The 23,259-nt window shown below is 43.0% G+C and overlaps 2 protein-coding genes across 2 annotated transcripts in view; one reads left to right on the top strand and one right to left on the bottom strand.

Moving 5' to 3' along the window:
- Positions 1 to 15,900, top strand: part of slf1 (SMC5-SMC6 complex localization factor 1) — a 67,809-nt gene extending 51,909 nt beyond the window's left edge. Inside the window, exons 18-19 of the mRNA XM_080434467.1 lie at positions 14,901 to 15,147; positions 15,589 to 15,900. Of these exons, the coding sequence (XP_080290593.1) occupies positions 14,901 to 15,147; positions 15,589 to 15,871 (530 nt within the window). The 3' untranslated portion in view covers positions 15,872 to 15,900. The remainder of the gene's footprint in view (positions 1 to 14,900; positions 15,148 to 15,588) is intronic.
- A 2,175-nt stretch (positions 15,901 to 18,075) lies between these two features.
- On the bottom strand, positions 18,076 to 19,599 carry LOC308088472 (alanine aminotransferase 2-like; the record flags this gene model as incomplete). Its single annotated transcript, XM_080432934.1, has 1 exon — positions 18,076 to 19,599. The coding sequence occupies exon 1, from the start codon at positions 19,549 to 19,551 to the stop codon at positions 18,076 to 18,078; it is 1,476 nt and encodes a 491-aa protein (XP_080289060.1). The 5' UTR covers positions 19,552 to 19,599.
- Between the last annotated feature and the right edge of the window lie 3,660 nt (positions 19,600 to 23,259).

The raw sequence follows: 23,259 nt of genomic DNA, 5'->3' as shown, positions 1-23,259 counted from the left end.
GCGAGTGCTGCACCGTGACTTGCTGCTACCTTGTGGGTTCCTACCCTCCACTGTCTCTGAGCAGGAACAAAGCCACAACGACCCAGTGAGAAGCCCGGAAACCACCAATGCTGAGGTCATTGATAATGAGCAACTCCAACTCTCTGGAAGTGATGATGAGGATGATGAGTATCACTATTCTCAATTTGCACCAGTAAACGAGGCTGATGTCACTGAACGTGAAGAAGTGGTAATAGCTGACACGGAACTGAGTGGGCAAGAGGCAGAGCCTACTGACGAGAATGGTTCCGTTGAGAAGGACCCCGTATCCACTGTTGAGTCAGCTCCAGTGAGGGAGGTAGCTGAATTAAGTGAGGAAGAGTCAAATCTGCTATCAGGAGAATCAGCATTGCATCCTCAGGATGTACATACAGAGAATGATTCAAGTGTGGATGATGCGATTGACAGACCAACAGAGGGGACTGCACAGAATCAGGAACCCATGGAGAAAGAGACAATAGGAGAAGAGGACGAACTTGAGGCTTCTGCCCCTGATTCTGTCCAGGATGAAGATGCAGAGTTCAGGAGATCTTCGAGACTAAGAGTGGCCCCTAGGAGAATGACATACCCATCACTGGGAAATCCCCTCATTTTAGTTATGCAGTCTATACTGAAGGGTTTAGATGAGGTATTCTCTGAAGCTCTTAATGATGACACTATGCCGTTATCAACCATTTACAGCCTACAATGGCAGAGACAGTGTAATGAACATGCAGGGACGCATGTAAGTTCAGGAAGGGAGGATGTAGCCCATATAATATGAACACTATTAACACAGTGAATAAACTCTCCACCAGGGGGAGCTTCATATACAATGAACACTAATAAAACAGTGAATGAACTCTCCACCAGGGGGGACTCCTTAGCACACGTATAGGATTGTTTCCCTGCATTGTGCAGAAGAAGAGCAAAAAGGAAGCAAAGACAGAGAGAGTGTATGAGACACATGTTGGAAAGCTAAAGATTGAAAAGATTGATTCTGAGAGAAATCTAAGATATTAAACATACAGAGATTGAGTAAATAAGTCTCTTAAGTTGCTATCATCTACCAGATGACCTGGGAGGATCGTTTTATTTTACTTTGATCAAGATTATCTGGTGAGTGTAACAGTCTGTTGCCTTGCATAACAAGGGTGATAAGCTAACTCTATTAGCATACAGCTGCAGTACATAAGGGAAAGAGGGTTTATAGGCCTGACTTGTGTGTGTGGTTTTGTGAGTAACTGTTGAAAACTAAAAACCAACCAGAGATGTTCTATGTGGTGTTTATGTTAGATCAGCTAAGCTGATCTCAGAACTGTCATGTATGAATAAGGATACAAAACAAATTGTAATGTTAAAGTGACAGCAAAATGTACCATTGTTGTCAACATTGTTCCATGTGGCAGCTGTAATTTAGATGTTCAATGTTTCAATGCATTTTATTTTGGGGAATGTTTGATATATAACAAATGTGAATGTGGAAATTAATTTAGTTCATGCCTGTGGTATGCAGGTTGGTTTTTTGTATTCCTTGATTCTAAGTGAAGAAGAGCCTATACAAGCCAAAAGAGAGGACAAGGACAAGGTTAAAGGACAACATCAAGAAAAGACCCAGGATTCTACATTCATCATCCAGGTTGCCACTTCAATAGTCCAACCTTTCAGCTTCATCAACAGACTGCTCCTCAAGTGGATTTCAGATAAGAGAGAAAACAAATAAAAGAGGCCTCTAACTGATACAGAAAACACAAACTACCCGGGTAGACATTTATAGTGAACTTTTTGAGAGCTCTATATTAGGATTTCATTTTATTTTGGGCCCATGTTCTGTGCACACATTTTTGTTAATAAATTGTTAACCATTATTCTACAGGAAGTTGTCACTGTGGTTTACTTTAATTCCTCCTTCTCATTACTAATATTAGTTTTTTCAGCTTTTGGTCAATTATACATTTACAGTGGTTACACAGGGACACCCCAGAAGCAAAGATTTGAGTTACCAATGTTGGCTTTAAAAATATATATTTTCAAAGATTTGCACAACTTTTCACGATTTTTCAAAAATAGCAGATCTACTATTTTTGAATAGCCAAAAAAATCTGAAATGACGAAGATGCGTCCCCGGACTGAATGGGTTAAAGGATCACTCTCTCCTCGCTCCAGCCCTGAACTCTAAACATTCAACAACCCCGAGAGAGATCTAGTGTCACATCCTTCCTCTCCCTTTTCTCTTCCTCTCTCTCTCTCTTCTGAAAACGGATGATCCCACAGCAGGTTAGATAAATGGATCGTGGAGTGGCGTCTCGAGATAAAATAAGAAGTCTATAGAAAAACCTCCACCAGGGACATTATTATTATTTCCACAGCGAAGCGAAGTCAAGAACATGTAAAATCCACCCCTGGAACAAGGTCAGCCCCGTAAAAATTGAATGGCAATGAAGTGCATTTGTGAGGAGGCCGAGGTTTAACTCGTTAAGACCGGGAACGCATCTGTGTCATTTTAAGATTTCTTTCGCTTTTCAAAAATAGCAGCTCTACAAGCTCATAGCACAGCACTCAGTGTTGTTGTAGATCTGCTATTTCTGAAAACTCGTGAAAATTTTGTGCAAATCTTTGAATATATATATTTTTTAAAGCGACCATTTTAACTCAAATCTTTGCTTCTGGGGGGTCCCTGGAACAAAATATTTTGAGATGGGGGTCCGCGGCCAAATGTATATCATTTTGGGGGTCCTTGACATGAAAAGGTTTGAGAACCACTGATACAGAAACAAGTTTTTTCAAAAAACTGTTAGGATTTAGAAGACATTTGTAGAATCCCCCAGAAGCAAAGATTTGAGTTAAAAATGTTTGCTTTAAATATATATATTCAAAGATTTGAACACATTTTAACGATTCTTTTTCAAAAATAGCAGATCTACAAGCTCGTAGCGCGGCACCGAGTGTCGCGCTACGAGCTTGAATATTTTTGAATAGCCAAAGACATCTAAAAATGACACACGGATGTGTTCCCGGTCTGAATGGTTTAACGTGCCCCCATATTGAAAGATGGATCGAGCGCACTTTTTCTTTTTTTTCAATAGGCACAATATTAAAGACTACCTTCTGCCAAACCTCTTTCTTTGTGAGGTATTTTATGAGGGAGCGGAAGAATGTGGAGGGATGCAAGGACAAACGCAGAGCAGTAAAACCTCCACCGTTATTTAGCTGACAACATGAGGGAGGTGGGAGAGGGGGAGAAAGAGGGAACACAGCCACAGGTTACAAACTTGTCAAACTTGTTGTATCCTTGATTCTTAATTTGCTTGGATTCAGAACTAGTTGGACTCATTCACTATGTCAATCAAGTAACAACTGTAAAGTTGTGTGTCGATGTTGATTAAACCAACAGGGAATAATTAGGTTTATTTTGTTATTTGGTTTGTTGTATTGCTTCCGCTCTCTTCATTCCATTCATTTTACGTTTGTTTGATCCCAATCTGGGAATCCATCGTCAAATAAAAAGGAAAACAGCGCCCTCTGCTGTTTTTCACTTTTCCATTTGACTCTGGGCGGAGCTGTATGGAGGACCCATGCTCACGGTAAACCAGGGTTTAGGTCTGCCCTCAGCCCTCCACTTCCGGTGGTGCGTCTGTTTTCATTCCCTACTAAATATTTCTCCACGGAACACTAACACCATTTCTCCCAAAGAACATGGATCGTTTTGGTTATAAGCCCACTTGTTTCTACGATAGAGCAAGTAAAAATGTTACTTTCCGTGGTTTTGTCTGCTCCGAGGACGCTATTGTTGAGTTTTGGTTTGTTTCCAGTGGGAAGCAAGCCGCACACATGTAAATCCTGCCCACTACATTTGATTGGGTAAAGCGCGGCCTGCTTCCTGATTTGAAGGCACGCCCACTTGTAGCCAATGTGCATGGGTTGTCAACACGGCTCCCGACAGATCCAAGCGCAGCTATGGATCTGTTCTTGAGAGATTAGTTTGATCCATATGTTGGGCTTCTCCTTGAATTAGATATCAACCCAACACCCAGCTGTTTAGCTAAACAGTGTTTTATAGACCAGTGGTTCCAAAACGTTGTGCCGTGAGTTAAGTCCAGGTGTAAGTGTCTACAGAGTTTGTTATTAGTCATTGAAATGGCATTATGACGTGTTTAGGACTCGAAACAAAGTTTAGGCCTTGGCAGTTGAGTAAAGACTTGAGACTTATTTATGACTTGCAAAACAATGACGTCCCTCCTCTGACCAGCTAAAGGACGACTTCACCCATCTTCAACCCATCTTCATATAATTGGTCCTCACTGATGCTTATTAGTGATGTCTGTGTCTCAGAGAAGGGCTGTGGACACTTCAAAAACCTGCCTACCAGTGACATCATCAATGTGGGAATCCAAGCTAATAGAAACTGCAGGCTGTCTCTTCCTGGAAAGTTGGCGTGCTAAAATAATAGAAGCCATTGTTCTCACATTAATAAAAAAAAAACTGAAATCTTGTTTGAAATGACCAAATAGGTCTCCCGATAATGTCACTGGTAGGCAGGTTTCTGAACTGTCCACTAATGGTACCATTATAATGAGCATTTAGTGAGGACCAATTATATGAAGATAGGTTGAAAAGGGGTGAAGTCATCCTTTTTACGGTGAAAAAGTTGTATAATTTTTTATTAACACATTGACTGCCAATAACGTAATATTATGTCATCTGGTGTTGTTTTGTGATTACGCTAGAGCAGTGGTTCTCAAACTTTTTTCATGTCAAGGACCCCCAAATGATATGCATTTGGCTGCCCCCCCATCTCAAAAATATTTTGTGCCAGGGATTTTTTCAAAAATAGCTATGAGCTTGTAGATCTGCAATTTTTGAACAAAGTATAAAATATGGTTAAAGTGGTTAAAATGATTGTGACGCTATATTAACTAATTTAGCTGGGGACCCCCTGGTACCCCCCCCAAGGACCCATGGGGGTCCCCGGACCCCACTTTGAGAACCAATGCGCTAGAGGGTGCTCTTCGCCAACCTATGATTGATACCTTGATTTCGAGAGAAGGATCCACCCGGAAATGACGTCATCTAAAACATTTTCAGCCCGTCCGCTATGTTATCAGATTTATAAAAATACATGTATTTTCCCAGCTTGTGTTTTTGGTGTAAACGAGCTATATTCAACTGCCGATAACTAAGGACGGACGATCGCGGTTACAATTGTATTTTTTGGGTAGAAAGAAGAGAGACTCGTCTTTCCACAAGACGTTGTTTGTTTACTTCCGTGTTGAAAAACTAATTCTGTGGATCAAAATCAAAAAGACTCAAAATAAGGTAAAACAGCTGCCAGTGGTGGATGAATGAATTAATACCTGGTAATGAATGTGTTGAGCATTGAGGCCTGTGCTGTTCAGTGCCGCATATCGGACAGGCTATGACAAACTATATAGATCAGCCTTAAGGAGCACCAGGCAGCAACCAGGGCAACTCAGTTCATTGCTGTTTTTGTACCGAGAACAACAGCACTCCACACACAAAACAGCACATTGCTCAAATATTTAGTTGTTATATTTGTATCCTGGGGGAGGGCGGTCTGGGTCTGTTTTATATTTCCTTGTTAGGAGGAACAACCGCTGCATCGGGCCGTGGCCTCGGCACAACTCCTGTCTGCTGTTTGCTCCAACAGCAGGAGAGAGGCATAGGGATTAAAGTTCTCAGTCGCCACGACTTGATTTCGGTCATTTGGATTCCATAGAAGCCAGCATGTCTTCTATTGAAGCAGTCGCGCACTGAAAATAGATCTACAAGCTCTCAACACGTCTGACTGCGACGTGTTGTGAGCTTGTACATCAGCTATTAAGTTATTTCACAGCGTTTAGACCCTGGCTAGCCTTTATGTCTCCCTGCATCCTAAGTCACTAGTCACTCCACTCTGGGGACTCTGCCCTATGGAGATGCACCAGCCAATCAAACTAATCAATTTATTTGATTATAATGTGTGTTTTTGGGCGGTGAAACCGCCCCTATAAGTGAGATTTGGAAAAATGTACATTTTCCTGCGCTGTGATCTGGGCCCAGGAAATTAGTAGAATTATCCTGCGCTGTGATTGGCCAATCACAGCCTATTCAGGACTGTGATTGGCCAGTGTCACATGACACATGTGCATAGCCCTATATAAGCAACCATAACTTGAAAAAAACCAAAAATTGTTTTTTTTCAAGTTATGGTTTTGTCCATCATAAAGAGTGTTTCAATAAATGTATTTATCCTTTGTACATGATTGATCGACTCCATTCAGTATTGTGATTAGCTAGCAAGACACCGCCCACTTCACACAGGGTGTGATTTTTTTTTTTTACAGATCATCGATTTTAATCATTTTTAGCCAATCATCGCATCATGACGTGAGCTTGTAGATTGGCCATTTTCACCATTTGTTTATACGCAGTATAAAATGGGGCTTAAGTGGTTAGTTGGTAACACATTTAGTCCATTATTTAAAAAATCTATTTGAAAATGTTCATGTAAAACTGAATCAAAACGTGATTCTTGATTCATTCCATTAATAGAAAAAGTAATCCATAAGAAAAATAATTGCTATGAAAATATTGGATAGTTGCAGCCTCACTCTGCCCTCCCTTGATTTTATTCTCCCTTTCTCTCTTATTTCATTTTCAGCCAATCACTAGCTAGGTAGCTGCTCCTTGTGGATGTGTGATGTCATGCTGCCCCTGGCTGCAGTTCACTCTCTCTCTCCTTTATTCTGTCCGTCCAGAGAGAGAGAGGGAGAGAGAGAGAAGACGTGGGGTACAGGGGGAGAGAAAGAGGGAGGGTGAAAGAGTGTTTACCATGCTGTAGTGCTGCTGCCTGCATCCCAGCTTGTCTGTCTGCCTCGGACCAGAAAAACAGCTAGAGCAGGAGAGATGGAGACATCCCCCTCTCTCTCTCTCTCTCTCGCTCTCTCTCTCCATCTCTCTTTCTGTGGTGGTGCTCCCCTCCTCCACTCTGCATTTTATTATTTCTGGTCTTCGCCTGCCCTCTAAAGGCCAGAGGGCTGTGCACTTCTCTGTGTGTGTGTGTGTGTCTCTCTCTCTGTCATAAAGCATCTGGCCTGTGTATGGGAGCAGGAACATCTCCAGGCATATAAATACCTAACCCTGTTCTGTCCCCTCAGAGCAGAGACGTCTTTAAGGACACACACACACACACACACACACACACACACACACACACACACACACACACACACACACACACACACACACACACACACACACACACACACACACACACACACACACACACACACACACACACACACACACACACACACTGGGTGGATGGTGTAATTACCCTGTGCACTCATGTAATCCCCCAGGTGTTGCATTTATCTGACATACAGCACAGATACCTGGCCTGGATACAATCACCTCATCCTCCTCCACACGCCAATATATATATACTGTACTGTACCTACCACACACACACTGACTGGACAGCCAGGGTTTACACTGCTCTGTCTGTCTGGTTGACAGTGTGCATGTTAAAAGATGACCTCATAGATGGAAACATACTGTGTATATATATTTGTATGTGTATGGAAGAAGTACTCAGATATTTTAAGTAAAAGTAGCAATACCACAATATAAAAATACTGTCACAAGTAAAAGGCCTGTTGTGTCGCTTCGCGCCGCGTTTCGAGCTTGTAGATCTGCTACTTTTGATGCTTATAGTGTGGCGCTGTAGTATGATCAAGTAGGGCGTTAATTTACAAAAAAACACAAAGTTAGAATATGGAGATAAGAGGTTTCTGCGACGATAAATATCTATTGTCGCTGTTGGGCGGAAGCCTTGTATGTCCAAAACCGTACATTTTCACAAAATGCGGTGTTCCAATGGATCCAGTACTGTTATTATTTATTTAGACACAAGCTCTTGGTATTACTTTTAATAGGTTAAATAGCAGATCTACAAGCTCACAACGCGTTGCATCTGTGGCACGTTGCAAGCTCATAGATCGGCTATTAATGCTACTATGCACGACACTTGTATGACACAGAACAGCAACACCACTGTATAGTTGCCAGCTGTATATTTTTCAGGTTTACACTTTTTCTTATTTTTTTTGCATGGTTGACTGACACACACTGTGTGTGTGTGTGTTGATGTACAGTCACAAGTAAGTGTAGAACACTTGACAGTTTATTTCATAGACTGTTGTTGGGGAGGAACTGGGTTAACAACAAATGATTGAGTTGTTCAGTGGAAGATGGAAAGAGATACCGAGCGACATGAGCAAGAAATGGTGAGTCAGAGAGAGAAAGTTTAAGTAAAGTTTAGGGGAGAGAGTGGGTTTGTGAAAACTGGGTGAGTCAGACTGGTAAAAGATGTGATAAAAATGGAGACGGCAGGCTTTTTTTTTTCAATCACCCTGTGATCTGAAGTGCCAAGTTATCTAGACTAGTCCTAGCCTCGGTCCCAGCCTCACTCATCTGCGAAGAGAAGAGCCTGGTCACGACCTAAAGCAGCAGGGTGTCTAGGAAGTCCTGAGTGGACAGGATAACCATGGCGGCATTGTTTGACACAAAAACGCTAATAAACAGCTGAGCTTTGGTGATATCGAAAAACGGGCTTTGTGGTTCCGTGGGCATGGTAATGGTCATTGGCTGTGTGCAAATTAAGATCAATTGGTCCAGCCACTGAGGAGAACCGGGCAGACAGTTTTGGTCTCACCACCACCACAGAGGTTTCTCAAATTATAGGAGGATTACAGAGATCTTTCCAAACTGTTACTTTTCAGGATTTTAAAAAATCGCATTTCGACCTTGTAGATCTGCTATTTTTGATACAGCTAGACTCAGTCCGCAGTGCGTGCAGACAGCTAGTCAGAAAGACCATCAGAAGCTGTCAAACTAACTGATTATAAAAATAATAATCCATTGTAATACCATTTTTTTAAACTATACAGTTGCAAGAAATACTATTTGGGAGAGTCAGGAGATCTGGGGGTGCAGGAGCGTCTGAAAAAAAAACTTTCAGAAGTTATGAAAATGTGATTATTTATTTCACCTCCCTTTTTTGTATGAAAACAAAACACTTAACCACTTAAACGCCAGCAACCATACTCCGCTCAACCATATAGGGTTTAAGTAAGAGCTAGTAGGGATGTAACGATACCAAAAACTCACAATGAGGTTTGACGAGTCGTGTTGTGTGTCTGTGTGTACTGCATGAAGTGCCTGTACTGTTGAGGAGAAGAAACGGTTAGAAACAGAAGTGAAGTGGTCTATAAAACATGTCCTTACCCCAGCTCTCTCTCGCTCTCTCACACACACCCACACACACACACTTGTCATTTCTTCCTTTTGCTGGTTGAAAACACTCAGTGCTAAGTGCTTAAAGGCTTCTTTGCCTCGACCTAAAGGCCCTGCTACGCCAAGTGCAGTCCAAGGATGGACTGTACTTCTCTCTGTGGAAGGAAGGCGCAGAGCAAAAGCCTGGCGCGCACACAAACACAGAAGGTTCTCTGAAAGACCTGTAGCTGTTTTTGGCTGGACTTACGTATCAGTCATCCCTCCAGGCTTTGAGATGTAGTCCAGTGGTTCTCAAACTTTGTCATGCCAAGGACCCCCCAAATTAATGTTTTTGGCTGCATTTAGTTTGACTAGTTTTTCGATGAATTGAGTACAAAAGAAAACCCCAATGGAAACTAACCATAGTGCTTTCTTGGGTTTAAAATCCTCTTAACAGACCTTGTATTGAACTGTACTTCCCTGTGCTGGTCTTTGCAAACTGTTAATAATAATCGGTTCCACAGATAAATGTTGTGAAAATAGCAGATCTACAAGCTCACAACGCCTCTTTCTTATATTATGTGACAATTTGGCCAATGTTTAACCAGTTTTTATAGTATACTTTGTTGATTACTCTTGATGCAGTAATGGTCTTTTTTTCATAACATTTTTAATTTTTAGGTATTAAAAAGGTTAGATTGTCACTTTACTGACCCCCCCAAAATAATGGGGGAACATAAGGATAAGGATAAGGATAATTCCTTTTAACAGGTCGTTCATGAAAGTCCTTGCGGTCTTGTTTCCAATGAGAACCTGTGAGCAATTGGGGTTAAGAGTCTTGCTCAGGGACAAATTTCATATCATCGGCACATATGCTGGGATAGCCTGGAATCGAACCTGGGGCAACCAGGGCCAGCTGGTTCCCTAGGCGGGCTCACTAACCACTCAGCTATGGCCGCCCCTGAACATTGATTGATTGATTGAATATTTTATTAGACAAAAATGTAAACCGGCACGAGTACAGTCAAAACACTTTGTCTTAAAGGATAACGCCAAAAAAAGTCATTGCGGTCTTGTTTCCATTGGGGTCTTAGGTATTCAATTCACCCACGTCAACCTCCCTGGGAGTCCTGACCCACGTCTCTGTCTCTCTCTCTCCCTCTCCATTGCGGTGTCTCTCTCCCAGTGGTCGTCTGATCCAATCTGGTGTTCTCTCGTCGTCGTGTCCTTGACTCGGCCGCCCCGCTGCTTGACCCCTGCGTTGTAAATCTCCCCCGCTTATGTAAGAGTTTATGTAGATTAACGCTGAAATTTATGCAGATGGAGAGTTTTTGCCACTCAAGCTTGAAGAGCTAAAAGGTAGACAAGGCAGTGACCTTCCTTCCACTGCTTATACCTGCCACGTGATGGAGAGAACGAGAGGGGGAGAGAGAGAAAGAGAGAGAGATAGATGGAGAGAGGGAGATATCCAAGGTTTTCAGCTTTGCCGTTGGCAGCGCTGTCCATAGTTCTGTCTGGGAAATGTATTTCAATGTGCGTATACAGTTAACACAGAAAACAGCCCTGCTGTTGACGTGGGTGAATTGTAGAAAATGAATGTGCTTGCTTAAAGGTCAAAATGTCAACTCCGTACTACTTCGCAGCGTGCATATACAAGAAATAATAATTATCTTTACATCTTTACGAAAAATGCTGTTTCTTTACAGTATGTACTGTATGTATCTGCCAACTAGAAACATCCCCTCATGGCCAGCTATAGAATGGTTCATGAGTGGTTAACTGAAGGATTTCTATGGGGAGATGCTCAGTGTTGCCAGATTTTGTGAGAAATAAGCAACCGGGTCTATGAAAACAATCCCAAAAGAAGCGACTATAGACCACATGAGCACTTATGCATCGGGCTATTTTCACACAAATGCTGCCTGGCACAAAACATTTTAATAAATATTTGAGAACCACTGGTTTAAATAATTAGACAATTTGGAAGCAAGCCTAAATAAGCAAGTACACTTTAGAAACGAGCCCAAAAAACCACAACCCGCAACCACCAATTTTTTTTCAATAACTTTACAGAAAAAGAAGCCCAAAGTCGCTTATAATAAGCCGACATGGCAACACTGTCCATTTGTTGCATAAGATGAAAAGTCAGATATATCGTTGCTGTCGACCAATTACGTATTAACAAGAGCTTGTGACTAAAATAACTACAATGATCCATTGGAACACTGGTTATTTTTTGTCCATTTCCTGAAATGGACAAAAAATAAATCGACATACAGTACAAGGTTTCTGCTCGACAACAACAATATCGTCTGTCGGGTGGAAAACTCCAATGGAAAATTCCAAAACCGAAAGTTTTTTCAAAAACTTTTGATGCTTTTGTGTGATCAAGTAGAGCGTTATTTTACGGAGAAAAAAAACACAGAAAGTTAGAATATGGAGATATGAGGTTTCTGCCCGACAGCAACGATATAGTAATAGGCACCAATCCAAATCATTTTTTTTGGGCAGATTTGTCCTGAAATGAGACGGTTAATGAGTGCAAGGCATGCAGCCGAATAAAACATGACTGCACACACACACAGCCACACACAGCCAAGCTAGGCAGCAATATTATCCAATAAGGCGGAAGGGACACAGTACGGGTCACTGCCAGGACACACAAACACACATAAATACTTGCTTTTGCACATATCACACAAAAATACACACTCCCAACAACGCACCAATACACACACACATTTGTATTACTATACTTGTGAGGACTTAGTTATTTTTTTAATACCATTTTATGGCCATTTCTAACCCTAACCGTAAGCCTTCGAGTTATACTAAACCAAAATTGCGTACCTCTATTTTTAACCATAAAAACAAAAACTTCTCTTAAGAGAAGAACAAGACAAATTATTGTCCTCACAAATTTCTAAAATTCTACTATAGTAGCAGGGACACTTGGCCCGCACAAGTATAGTAATGCAAACACGCGCGCGCACACACACACACACACACACACACACACACACACACACACACACACACACACACACACACACACACACACACACAGTGTAACTAAAGTGAACAGCTGTTTCCCTGCTAGCTTCCAGTGCCAGGCTAGGGCTTTTAGCTCGCTTCAGCGCTAACTTCACTTGACACCTTGTTTTAACTGTGCGACTGGAGGGTCACATCGTGTTTGCGTAAAAGGGACAGAGTTAGTGACCTGATAGAGCCTCTGTGTGTGTGTGTGAGGGAGCTCATTACTGTCTCTCATGCACTCTCACACACACACACACACACACACACACACACACAGGCCTGCCGGGTAGAAAGAAAAAGGCGCAGGTCATAAAATCGCAACAATGGAAGAGAAGTTGACCTCAGATAAACGCCTGCATTACAACTACACCGCTTGGAGCCAAGGCATGTAAATGAAGTGCTGCTGTGTTTTATGAAAGGCTTAGAAAAATTAGCTTCCCTGTCCAGCCAAGTGTAGTCTTTGTGAAATTGCCATGACCTCGACGTGCAACTCGCGTTATCTTTATCCTCGAGATGCTTCGCTGATGATGGACTGAAACAGGATGAAGAATGGGGGAGGGGAAGGGGGGGGGGGATCTTCTGAGACGGAAATGTATTATAAGATGGGAACATTCAGGGTGCAGTTTAACCTCTTGACTCGCTCAGCTTCACAACTCCAGTCAGGACTCGGGAGTGCTTGCTGTTTAAATGTGCTGTAAATTGTTTTAGTTTTTGTTAAAAATAACTGTTGAATATCTCTAATCATTGCTCTGGAACAGTGGTTTTCAACCCTTTTTCATATCAAGGTCCATTATTTGTTAGGCATTTGAGCCACGGAACCACCATTTGATGAGTTTTAGCCCCTCAGACCCAAAACTTTTTATGTTTTTGTTGTCGTTGGATAACATTTTGTCCACACTTCCATGCTGTATTGATGATGGTACCATAGGCAAACGTTGGATCAAAATAACAATTCTTCTACATTCTCTAATTGTGTAGACAAAAACAAAATCTAAATTAAGTAATGCAGATGTTTATCAATAATTTAACTCTTGAGAGCGTCAAATGAAACCCAATCTGGGAACCCAGAGCCAAGATGAGAATGAAAAACAGCGCCCTCTGCTGTTTGTACTATCATCTTGGGGCCTGGGACAAAGACAACGTAGCACCCGTGCGCAAGGAAACCGGGGTTTTGGTCTGCCTTCAGCCTTTCACTTCCGGTGGTGCCACTATGTTTTCATTCCCACTAACAATATTTCTACACGGAACACTAACACCACTTCTCCCAGAGAACATGGATTGTTTTGGTTATAAGCCCACTTGTTTCTATGATGAAAGAGTAAGTTAAAATGTGAATATCTTTCCGTGGTTTTGTCTGCTCCGCGGACGCTATTGTTAAATTAGTTTGGGTTTGTTTCGAGGGGGAAGGATCGACGGACACATGAATCCCGCCCACTACATTTGATTGGGTAAAGCGCGGCCTGCTTCCTGATCTGAAGGCACGCCCACTTGTAGCCCAGTGCGTACATGTTATGACGAACCTTCGCGACAGATTCCAACGCAGAGCAGAATCTGTTCTTGAGAGATTAAATGAAACCAAATGGATCCGTAAGGGTCCATTTGACGCTCTCAAGAGTTGAAGATCTATAAGGTTCCATTTGGTTACCAACTCGCCATCATTTTGCTGGGGACCACCTGGAATCCATTCAAGGACCACTGGTGGTCCCCGGACCACTGGTTGAGAACCACACTGCTATAGAATGTTTCAAGGGCGCTCGGGTGGTGCAGTGGTAAAGTAGCTGCTCACAATGTGAGCAACATTGTGAGCTTGTAGATCTGCTCTTTTCAAAAGATTTGTATACGAAGACTTGTGAAATGGGACAATCTGCATAATGAATACTTTCATACTTTAAGTATATTTCGATAAAAAGTAATTGACAAATCGTTAAGAAAATAATGGATAGTTGTAGCCCTAAATCTGTAGAAGAATCGTATTACTTAAAGTAATACTAGGTAACTTTAAAACAAAAACTAAAGTTAAATTGTATATCTTTTGTGAGTGGCAAATGTTTCACAACACCCACTCCATGAATGTCACCCCCGAAAGCCTTTTATTTATATATTTTCTATTGTACGGTGTCGGGGGAGACTCTCCCGCGAAAATGACGTCATCCGGCCGGAAAATGCACCGGTTTCCTGTTTGGCCAGGAACTACCGCACCGGTTTCCTGTTTGGCCAGGAACTACCGCGCTAATAACAAAAAGGAACCTCACGCTGATTTTAAGAGAATGTAGGATTGGCAGATCGAAAAACAGCAAAAGAAAACTCAGCTCATGGTAACTAATGCTCCACTGGCTAAGAGAAACGATCCGCAGATGGTATAAAACAATTAAAACGCTTTTTGAAACGCTTCCGGCTTCCGGTGAAAACAAATGGAATTCTGGGTAATCGAGGACCACGGAAAATTGTATGCAGTGACGGTAGTGACCAGCAGAGGTTGCTAAAAATCGTTATTTGTGAACCTGCATTGTACAACTTTAAGTGATGAGTACTGACCCTGTATCTCTCTGTATCCTTCCTTCCATATGTAGGATCAGACCTCCTCCAGCAGACCACCGGATGCGGCCGGTCGCCTCTGGACCTGGTCCCCACGGCCACCCAGCGGGAGGAGCTCCTCCGCAGCGCGCGCCTCGGCGACCTCGCCCTGAAGGAGCAGGTCTCCGTGATCCGCGACCTGCCTCTGCTGGAGGCGTGCGCCAGCCTGCTGGGGAACCTCTTGGTCTCCTACCTGCAGGCCACGGGCTCCACGGAGCTGCTCTGCGACCTCCAACCCGATGGGTAGGCCCGTCGCAATTATTACATAATCGTTTAATCGCAATGATTTGAGATAATCGCAATTATTTTTGCATTATCGTCTCCATGTTGAAAAAATGTTCACACATTTTCAAATATAAAAAAATACATAAATTGCAGATCTACAAACTTACAACATGTCATGAAGTGACGTGTTGTAAGCTTGTAGATCAGCTATTTCTGCTATTTTACATGTATAAAATTATTAAATGTCAATTTCTTATATATTTATTCTAATATCTTGTATATTTAAGTTAATTGTCATATGTGCCCTGTGCAATTTTTGATTACGAAGCCTAAAAGGCAAACAGAAATGTATTTTGTATTCATATGTTCCAATGTTCAATGCCAAAAACACAATGAAATCGTTAAGCGCAATTATTTGAGTGACAATTAATCGTCAACTTAAATTTCTAATCGTGACAGCCCTACCGACGGGACCGCCGGCGCCGCCATCGTCCTGGGTCACAAGCTGGCCGGCACCCTGGCCGCCCACCCTCTGGAACGGGTGACGGCGGGCTGGACGGACCGGCGGGCGGTCCGGCTGGCCGAGGACATGGAGGAGCTGGTGGAGCTGGGCAGAGGGGCCTCCGCCGTGGTCCCCGCCGTGGCGGCGTGCGAGGGGGAGAACACGCGCTTCCTCATGGACATCCTGAAGGAGGTCAAGGAGCGGGCGGCGGCCCTGATGGATTATAATAATAATGAATAATCCCTGAATAATAAGTCCCTGAATAATGCTCCCCAGAGACAAAACGGGTTATTTAATATTTTTATGTTATGTTTATGTTTGACATTTGAACACCATTAATGGTTACGTTTTTAGTTAACCCCGGAAGCTCAGATGGACACGCTGTGTGTAATTTAATAAGCTGTTAAGAATTTATTTTTTACAATTTTGTTTACATTGAATATTTGTGTTTAAAATAATAAATGCTCTGCACCTTTCCAACATTGTTGAATGTGCACGTTGTATTCATTATTTGTCTAATTTTACTTACATTTTACTTGCATTTACGTGAATAATCTTTCAAGCTCCTGCATATTGTCACTGTTACTTCAGATAATGCCTTGGGTTACGTCAGCGGTCTTCAACAGGGGGTCCGGGACACCTATGGGGGTCCTTAGAGTTACTACAGGGGGGCTGCAAATCTTTGTGTGATAGGACCTTCTTTCTTATGATTTATCTATGAAATCTATGAAAAAGTTGAATCTGCACCACAATTGTATACAATATGTAGTGGGGGTCTCTGGTTCAGCTCTGTCAACTAGGGGGTCCTTGGCTTGACCCCTGGGGCCTGGGTTACGTTATAAGTGAAAATAAATGGTCCGAACGGGTAGCCTTTGACGCTACAGCAGCAGACAGGTGTAATTGAATACGATGGCATGGTGTCATTGGGTAAGCCTTAGCTCATGTTTACTTAAACCCATTAAAATTGGGAGAGCATCTGTGTCATTTTAGTGCGTATGTGTGTGTATATATGTATATGTAGTCTCATCAGTTTTTCAGAAAACTTGGGATTTAGAACAGTGGTTCTCAAAAATTGCAGATCTACAAGCTCACAGAGCTGGTACATCTGCTATTTTTTAACATATTAGAAAAATCATGAATAATTTTGGATTTATTTTAACACATCAACTGCCAGGTATTAATTAATTCATCCGCCAAATACAAACACATTACAGACATACTTCACATCTGAAATGTAGTGGTTACTCAAGTACTGTACTTAAGAACACTTTTAAGGATTATTTTCTTCACTGGAGTACTTCCAAATTTCAATACTTTTACTTCTACTCCATTACTTCTCAGAGGTAAATATTAGAGGTAAAATTTTACTCAAGTAAATTCTGAATACGAGACTTGTACTTGTAACAGAGTATTTCTGCATTGCAGTATTGCTACTTTTATGTAAGTAAAACATACAGTATGAGTACTTCTTCCACCACTGCTGAAATGGCACAAATAAAAGTGCAGATCGACAAGCTCAAGCTTGTCGATCTGTTTACTTTAGCTATTTGTGATTTTGATCCCGAAAAGTAACAGTTTTTGGACATGAGGTTATCCACCCGACGGAGACAATGTGAATCTTTGTAGTGGCTAAAGCGCATCATCATAGAGACCCCACGTTCCACGGTGTCGAAAGGCAAAAATTAATGACAGATGAATTATGAGATTGTAATGGTTTGGGGTCCTCTGTGGGCGGATTAGAGGAAGGAATGGGGCTTATTAAAAAGAGCATTTTACCCATGTTCAGTCTTTTGTTTTAGTTTTTTTAAAGTTTGAAATCTTGTTTGAAATTACCACGGATAATGACATTGGAGAAAACAAAAACCATCTGACACTGCAGGGCGGAGAGGGTGACACAAGGTCCACTGCAGGTAGGACCTTGTGAACCATTTTCTACCATGCCGCGAGATACTGCATGTCTTCATATATTGCCTTGTTCCTGTACATTCCTACATGTTACGCTTGTACTGAGGCGTCCCCCCCCAAAGTACTAGGAGACATTGAATTTCTCCGTCTGTCCAATGAATCCTGCCCGCCATTTCTTTTGTAAAACTTGCTGCACTATATTGTTCTGTTTTCATTACACCCCTTGCGCTCTCGTAAATCAAAATCAATTCTCGCACTCTGTAATGACGTCAGTGGCGCTCGGGTCGCACTGCAAGTGGCTTTTTGGACATTTTGATATGTGACCTAGGTGGTTAGAGCAGGTTACTGCGTTCAGACCGAGACGCATCTTTAGAAATCATATTTGAATCAGATTTTAAACCACCTCTGAATGTAGCTCAAGTCGGATTTGTAAAAATGTGACCTGTCTCTGTTCAGACTTCATAAAACAAATCGGATTCCAATCTGGATATGGCATAGATCTGATTTAGGCTGGATTTGGCTGCCAGTCTAAACAGGGCCTAAGAATACTGCTGTGTGAACCTCTGGTGGAACTCCTTCACTTTAGCCAGGAGGATCTTGAGCTTGTCTGTCGGTGGCAATATGGTCATCCTGAAGTGGTGTGTTCCGTCCCTCTGGCCGAAGCCACTCCCGGGCACGAGGCAGATGCCAGTCTCCTCCAACATCTTCATACAGTAGAGCATGTCCGGAGCCTGGCCCTTCTCCCTGGCTTCTTCGACAGCCTTCTCAGGGATGGTGATGCGGGGGAAGGAGTACATAGCTCCCTGCACCGGGTTACAGCTGATCCCGGGCACCGTGTTCAGAATCTCCTCCGTCAGCCGGGCCTTCTCTGCCAACACACGCAGGGTGGCCGTGCGCTCCTTGACAAAGTTGTCATAAGAGGGTTCCCCAGGCTGAGGGGGGTTGACCACCAGATCCATAAGGGCCTGTCCAGGAACCGGGGGACATAGACGGACCGACAGCAGCTTGGTCAACTGGGCCTTGACCTCAGTGTCCATGTTGACGATTTCCATGTAGCCCCCTCGGAATCCACATTCTCCCATGTAGCATTTCGAGGCGGAGTGGAAGGAAGCCAGCTCCACGGTATCCGAGTATTCGGGTCCCATCTCGAACAGCACCTTCTTAAAGGAGTGGAACCGGCAACCGTCGGCGTACACGTTATCCTGGTACACCTCGTCGGCCATCAGGAAGAGGCGCTCTTTCGCGGCGAATCGGATCACTTCCTCGACGCATTCCCTGGTCTGAACTTGACCGGTGGGGTTTCCGGGGTTGATGACGCAGAGGGCGCGCGGGTCGCAGTAGCATCTGGCCTCGTCCAGGGCGCGCTGCAGCTCGCCGACGTCCAGACTCCAGCACTTCTCCTCATTCAGGTAGTAGTTTATCTGCACCGCGCCCAGTTCGGCCAGGGCGGCCGAATACAGCGGGTACTGGGGGATGGGGACCATCACGCCCGTGCACGCCGCACCCTCGCCACACACCAGTAGCTTCAGCATGGTCACGATGCCACCGCTAGCCCCTATGGTGAGGTAGACGTCGTCCGGATCGCAGGGAACCCCGCCGTCCCTACGCTCAACGTAGGCGGCCACGTCCTGACGCACGCAGTCTATGCCCTGACTGGCGCTGTAAGCGCCCATGCTGCCCCCTCCGCAAGACCGCAGGATGCGGCGCGCTCTACTTTTGGCGTCCTCCGGGAACGTATTGTCGTTGACGTCTAAGAGTTCCGGGTAAGAGCAGAGTGCCAGGACCTGACGGAAGAAAGTGATTGGCCGCTGGCCCATGGCGTGGGCGTCACCGATGTTGGCCCTGATGACTTCTTGGAAAGGTTTCTTCACCCCCTCTCTAAGCTCCTTCTCAATCTGCACGGCGCGCTGCATGATGGGCCCGCGCACGGCGTATTCAACCTTCTTCACGGTAGGGTTCATGGTGTCCAGGGTCAGCACCTTGGCCGGCCGGGATGCCGCTCCATTCGCGGTCATCTCCTTGGTGATTCCACAGAGCGCCGACAGGGCTCTGCCATGAGGAGAGCAGGGGGGAATCATTGAGCGGGCACCCGAACCAGGGTGACTGACGGGGGGGCACTGAGGCCCACTAGAGCCGAGTAGCAAATAATTTCGAGCCCTGATCAAAAGACGAACGCCTCTAGATGGTAACAGTTGTATCCACGAAGCTGACATAGTAAATGTTATAAAAGTATTTTTAAATTAGTATAAGTGGTAGTTGTTGTGCGCTGCCCGGTGCTGTTGTTCCACTCAGGCTGTGCTGTTGTGCAATACATTTCTAGAACAAAGCCACCCACACAGAACTTTGAACCTTACAGCTAAGCGGGCTTCGATCAAGAGATCATAGGCATTTGATAAGCTGATGGCTCTCCAAGCCATGTTTGTATTGTGACGTCAGTCTTCTGTCATGTATTCATGGCTCCAAATTTGGGCAAGGCATCAGTTAGATCCGAGCCCCATTAACTGCCATTATAAAATACTAGGTAGGTGGATTTCTGAAGTGTTCACAGCCAGCCCTTCTATATGAGACAGACTGAGTAGAAAAAAATGTCACCATTTTATCATAAGCGACTTTGGGTACCAAGAAAAGCGCTATATAAGTCTAATGTATTATTATCATAAGTATTAGTGAGGACCAATTATATGAGGATAGGTTGAAAATGGGTGAAGTCGTCCTCAGCACCATAGTCATTAACGTCGTTAGCACCATAGTCAGCACCATGGCATTAACACATTGACTGCCATGGACGTAAATCTACGTCATCATGGTGTTTTCAGTGATTACGCTAGAGGGCGCTCTTCGCCAACCTATGAATGCTGCTTTGACTTCCAGAGAAGGATGGACCCGGAAATTACCTCATTTCAAAAAGATTTCACCCGGTCCAGTTCAATGTTCAGATTCATAAAAATACATCCATCTCGGATTTCTTTTCCCAGATTGCGTCTTTGGTGAAAAGAAGCTATATAAAAGAAGCTATATTCATCTGTCTGCCAATAACTAAACAACGGAAGATCGCGTTAAAAAAATATGTGGAGGGTATTTGGAGTCTAAAGACCCTCCACCCTGCGGCTGGTCCTCAGTTACTGGGACCGCCAAATCTCTGTGTGATAGGATAATAGTTGTTCTCATTAACCACTTGAACCTTAGCATTCCTATTATGAGAAGAACTTTAGCCAAAAACAGACGATCTACATGCTTGTAGATCGTCTATTTTCGGCAAAGAGGTTTAGTGTAGCAGGGGGGGGGGGGGGAGCAGGCCAAGTACAGGGTAAAAGGTCAAGTTTACTAAGTATTGACGGTTTAAGTGGTTAAATGTCTGAAAATGAACATGAATCCAACATATTCAAAAAAATATGAATTTACACAACATTGATGACAGTGCTGTCAAACAAGTCTACGAAGCTATCTATGAAATCTATGAAAAGGTTTAATCTGCGACACAATTTGATACAACATGTAGTAGGGATCCCTGCTTCATCTCTCTCTCAGCTAAGTGGTCCTTGGGCTGAAACATGTTGAAGACCCCAGCTTTAGACCAGTGGTTTTCAACCCTTTTCATAATATCAAAGTCCATTATTTATTCAGCATTTGAGCCACGGACCACCTGGCCTCTCAGACACAAAACGTAGAATATTTTGTTGTCGTTGGATAAGATTTTGTCCACAATTCCATTCTGTATTGATGTTGGTGCCATAGAGATAACAGGAGAGATAACAGGCAAACGTTGATCAAAACAACAATTATTTAACTAGAAAGTGCTTTTCCTGAAGAAACAGTGTGGGATCGCTAAGAATGTTGATAGTAGTTTTATAAGTGTTAAAGGTTTTAAAGTATTAATAGTGTTAAAGGTTTGAAAGTTTCTAAAGGTTTAAGGTTCTAAAGGTTTTAAAGGTTTAAGGTTCTAAAGGTTTTAAGTGTTCTAAAGGCCTATGGTTCTAAAGGTTTTAGGTTCTAAAGGTTTAAAGGTGTTAAAGGTCTAATGTATTTTTAGTAATTAAAAGTGAAATATGTCCTAAGTAGGCCGAACTGAGTTTGTAGCTAAAAGTATCAAGGACTAGTTATGGGTCAAAAAACAGGCGGACTAATAAATAGTGGCAATCACATTAGTGTGATCGCTGTATATATACTGTTATGCACATACATGAAATGTGTCCACTGCACTTTAACAACTAGCAGCTTCAAATCATTCTTAGGCAAACACATTGCCACATTGTTGACCTGACCTGGAATTGTACCCAGGACATCCAGGGCCCAATTCCACGAAAGGTGAATTAAATAAGCCTGGCCTTAAGTCAAATCCAGGCTTGACAAAGTCGGGTCCGTATAGCCTGGTTTATCCGTTCCATGAACGCCAAGCCAGGCTGAAAAGGAGCTACTTTGTCGAGCTAGGCCTTGTCAAGCCAGGCTGTGTCGAGCCAGGATAATGAAGCCAGGCTTCACGTATTTCTATAAAAGACCATGAAAGTCGATAGCAGAGTCCTTGAACTTGACCAATCATGGAACCCAAAACCAGAGCGGCGTTCTTCTCTGTGGCTGAATAGCAGCACTGCAGCAGCTCATGAAATCATACAAGGAAGTAAGATGTATAATAAGCAAGAAAGGAAACGCGACCGCAATAAATAGATCCAGGGAGAAAGCGTGGCAAAGTATTGCAAGCACACACTGTGTGTGTGTGTGTGTGTGTGTGTGTGTGTGTGTGTGTGTGTGTGTGTGTGTGTGTGTGTGCGTGTGTGTGCGACGGGACGGGGGGGCAACGGGGTGTTGACCGAGACGGCCGGGGCGGCGACGGGGCGCGCGGTGGTGGGGGACACGCGCAATAACCCCACATTTGCAAGACCACTTTGGTAGAGGTTTGGGTTGTGTAGTTACCTTACCCGTAACTAATAATCTATATATATATATATACATATATATATATATGTATATATATATATATATATAATATGTATATGTCTATCTATCTATCTATCTATCTATCTATCTATCTATAAATTATTAGTTACGGGTTTAAAAGAGCCTCTTCACTGAATGTAAGTCAATGAGGAACATATTTTAAATGATCAATTTCTAGTCATAAGTGAGGTTTGGATATTTGTACAACAAATCCTGCGCTGTGATTGGCCAAAAATGTCGGTGCCTAACCCTGCACCGTGATTGGCCAATCACAGTCGATTCAGGACTGTGATTGGCCAGTGTCACATGACACATGTGCATAGCCCTATATAAGAAACCATAACTTTAAAAAAAAACATATTTTTTTTTTTTTTAAGTTATGGTTTCTTCCATCATAAAGAGTGTTTCAATAAATGTATTTATTTTTTGTACATGATTGGTTGACTCCATTCAGTATTGTGATTAGCTAGCAAGACACCGCCCACTTCACACAGGGTGTGATTTTTGGGCGGTGAAACCGCCCCTATAAGTGAGATTTGGAAAAATGTACAAATATCTTGGGCAGTGAAACCGGCCCTAAAAGTGAGGTTTGTAAATTTGTACAATTATCCTGCGCTGTGATTGGCCAATCACAATCTATTCAGGACTGTGATTGGCCAGTGTCACATGACACATGTGCATAGCCCTATATAAGCAACCAAATTATGGTTTTTTTTTAAGTTATGGTTTTGTCCATCATAAAGTGTGTTTTACAAAAGATAAATGTATTTATCTTTTGTACATGATTGATC

The sequence above is a fragment of the Gymnoscopelus braueri genome, assembly GCF_963280865.1.
Source record: "Gymnoscopelus braueri genome assembly, chromosome: 7".
NCBI classification, from domain to species: Eukaryota; Metazoa; Chordata; class Actinopteri; order Myctophiformes; family Myctophidae; genus Gymnoscopelus; species Gymnoscopelus braueri.
This window is presented reverse-complemented; position numbering and strand designations above follow the sequence as displayed.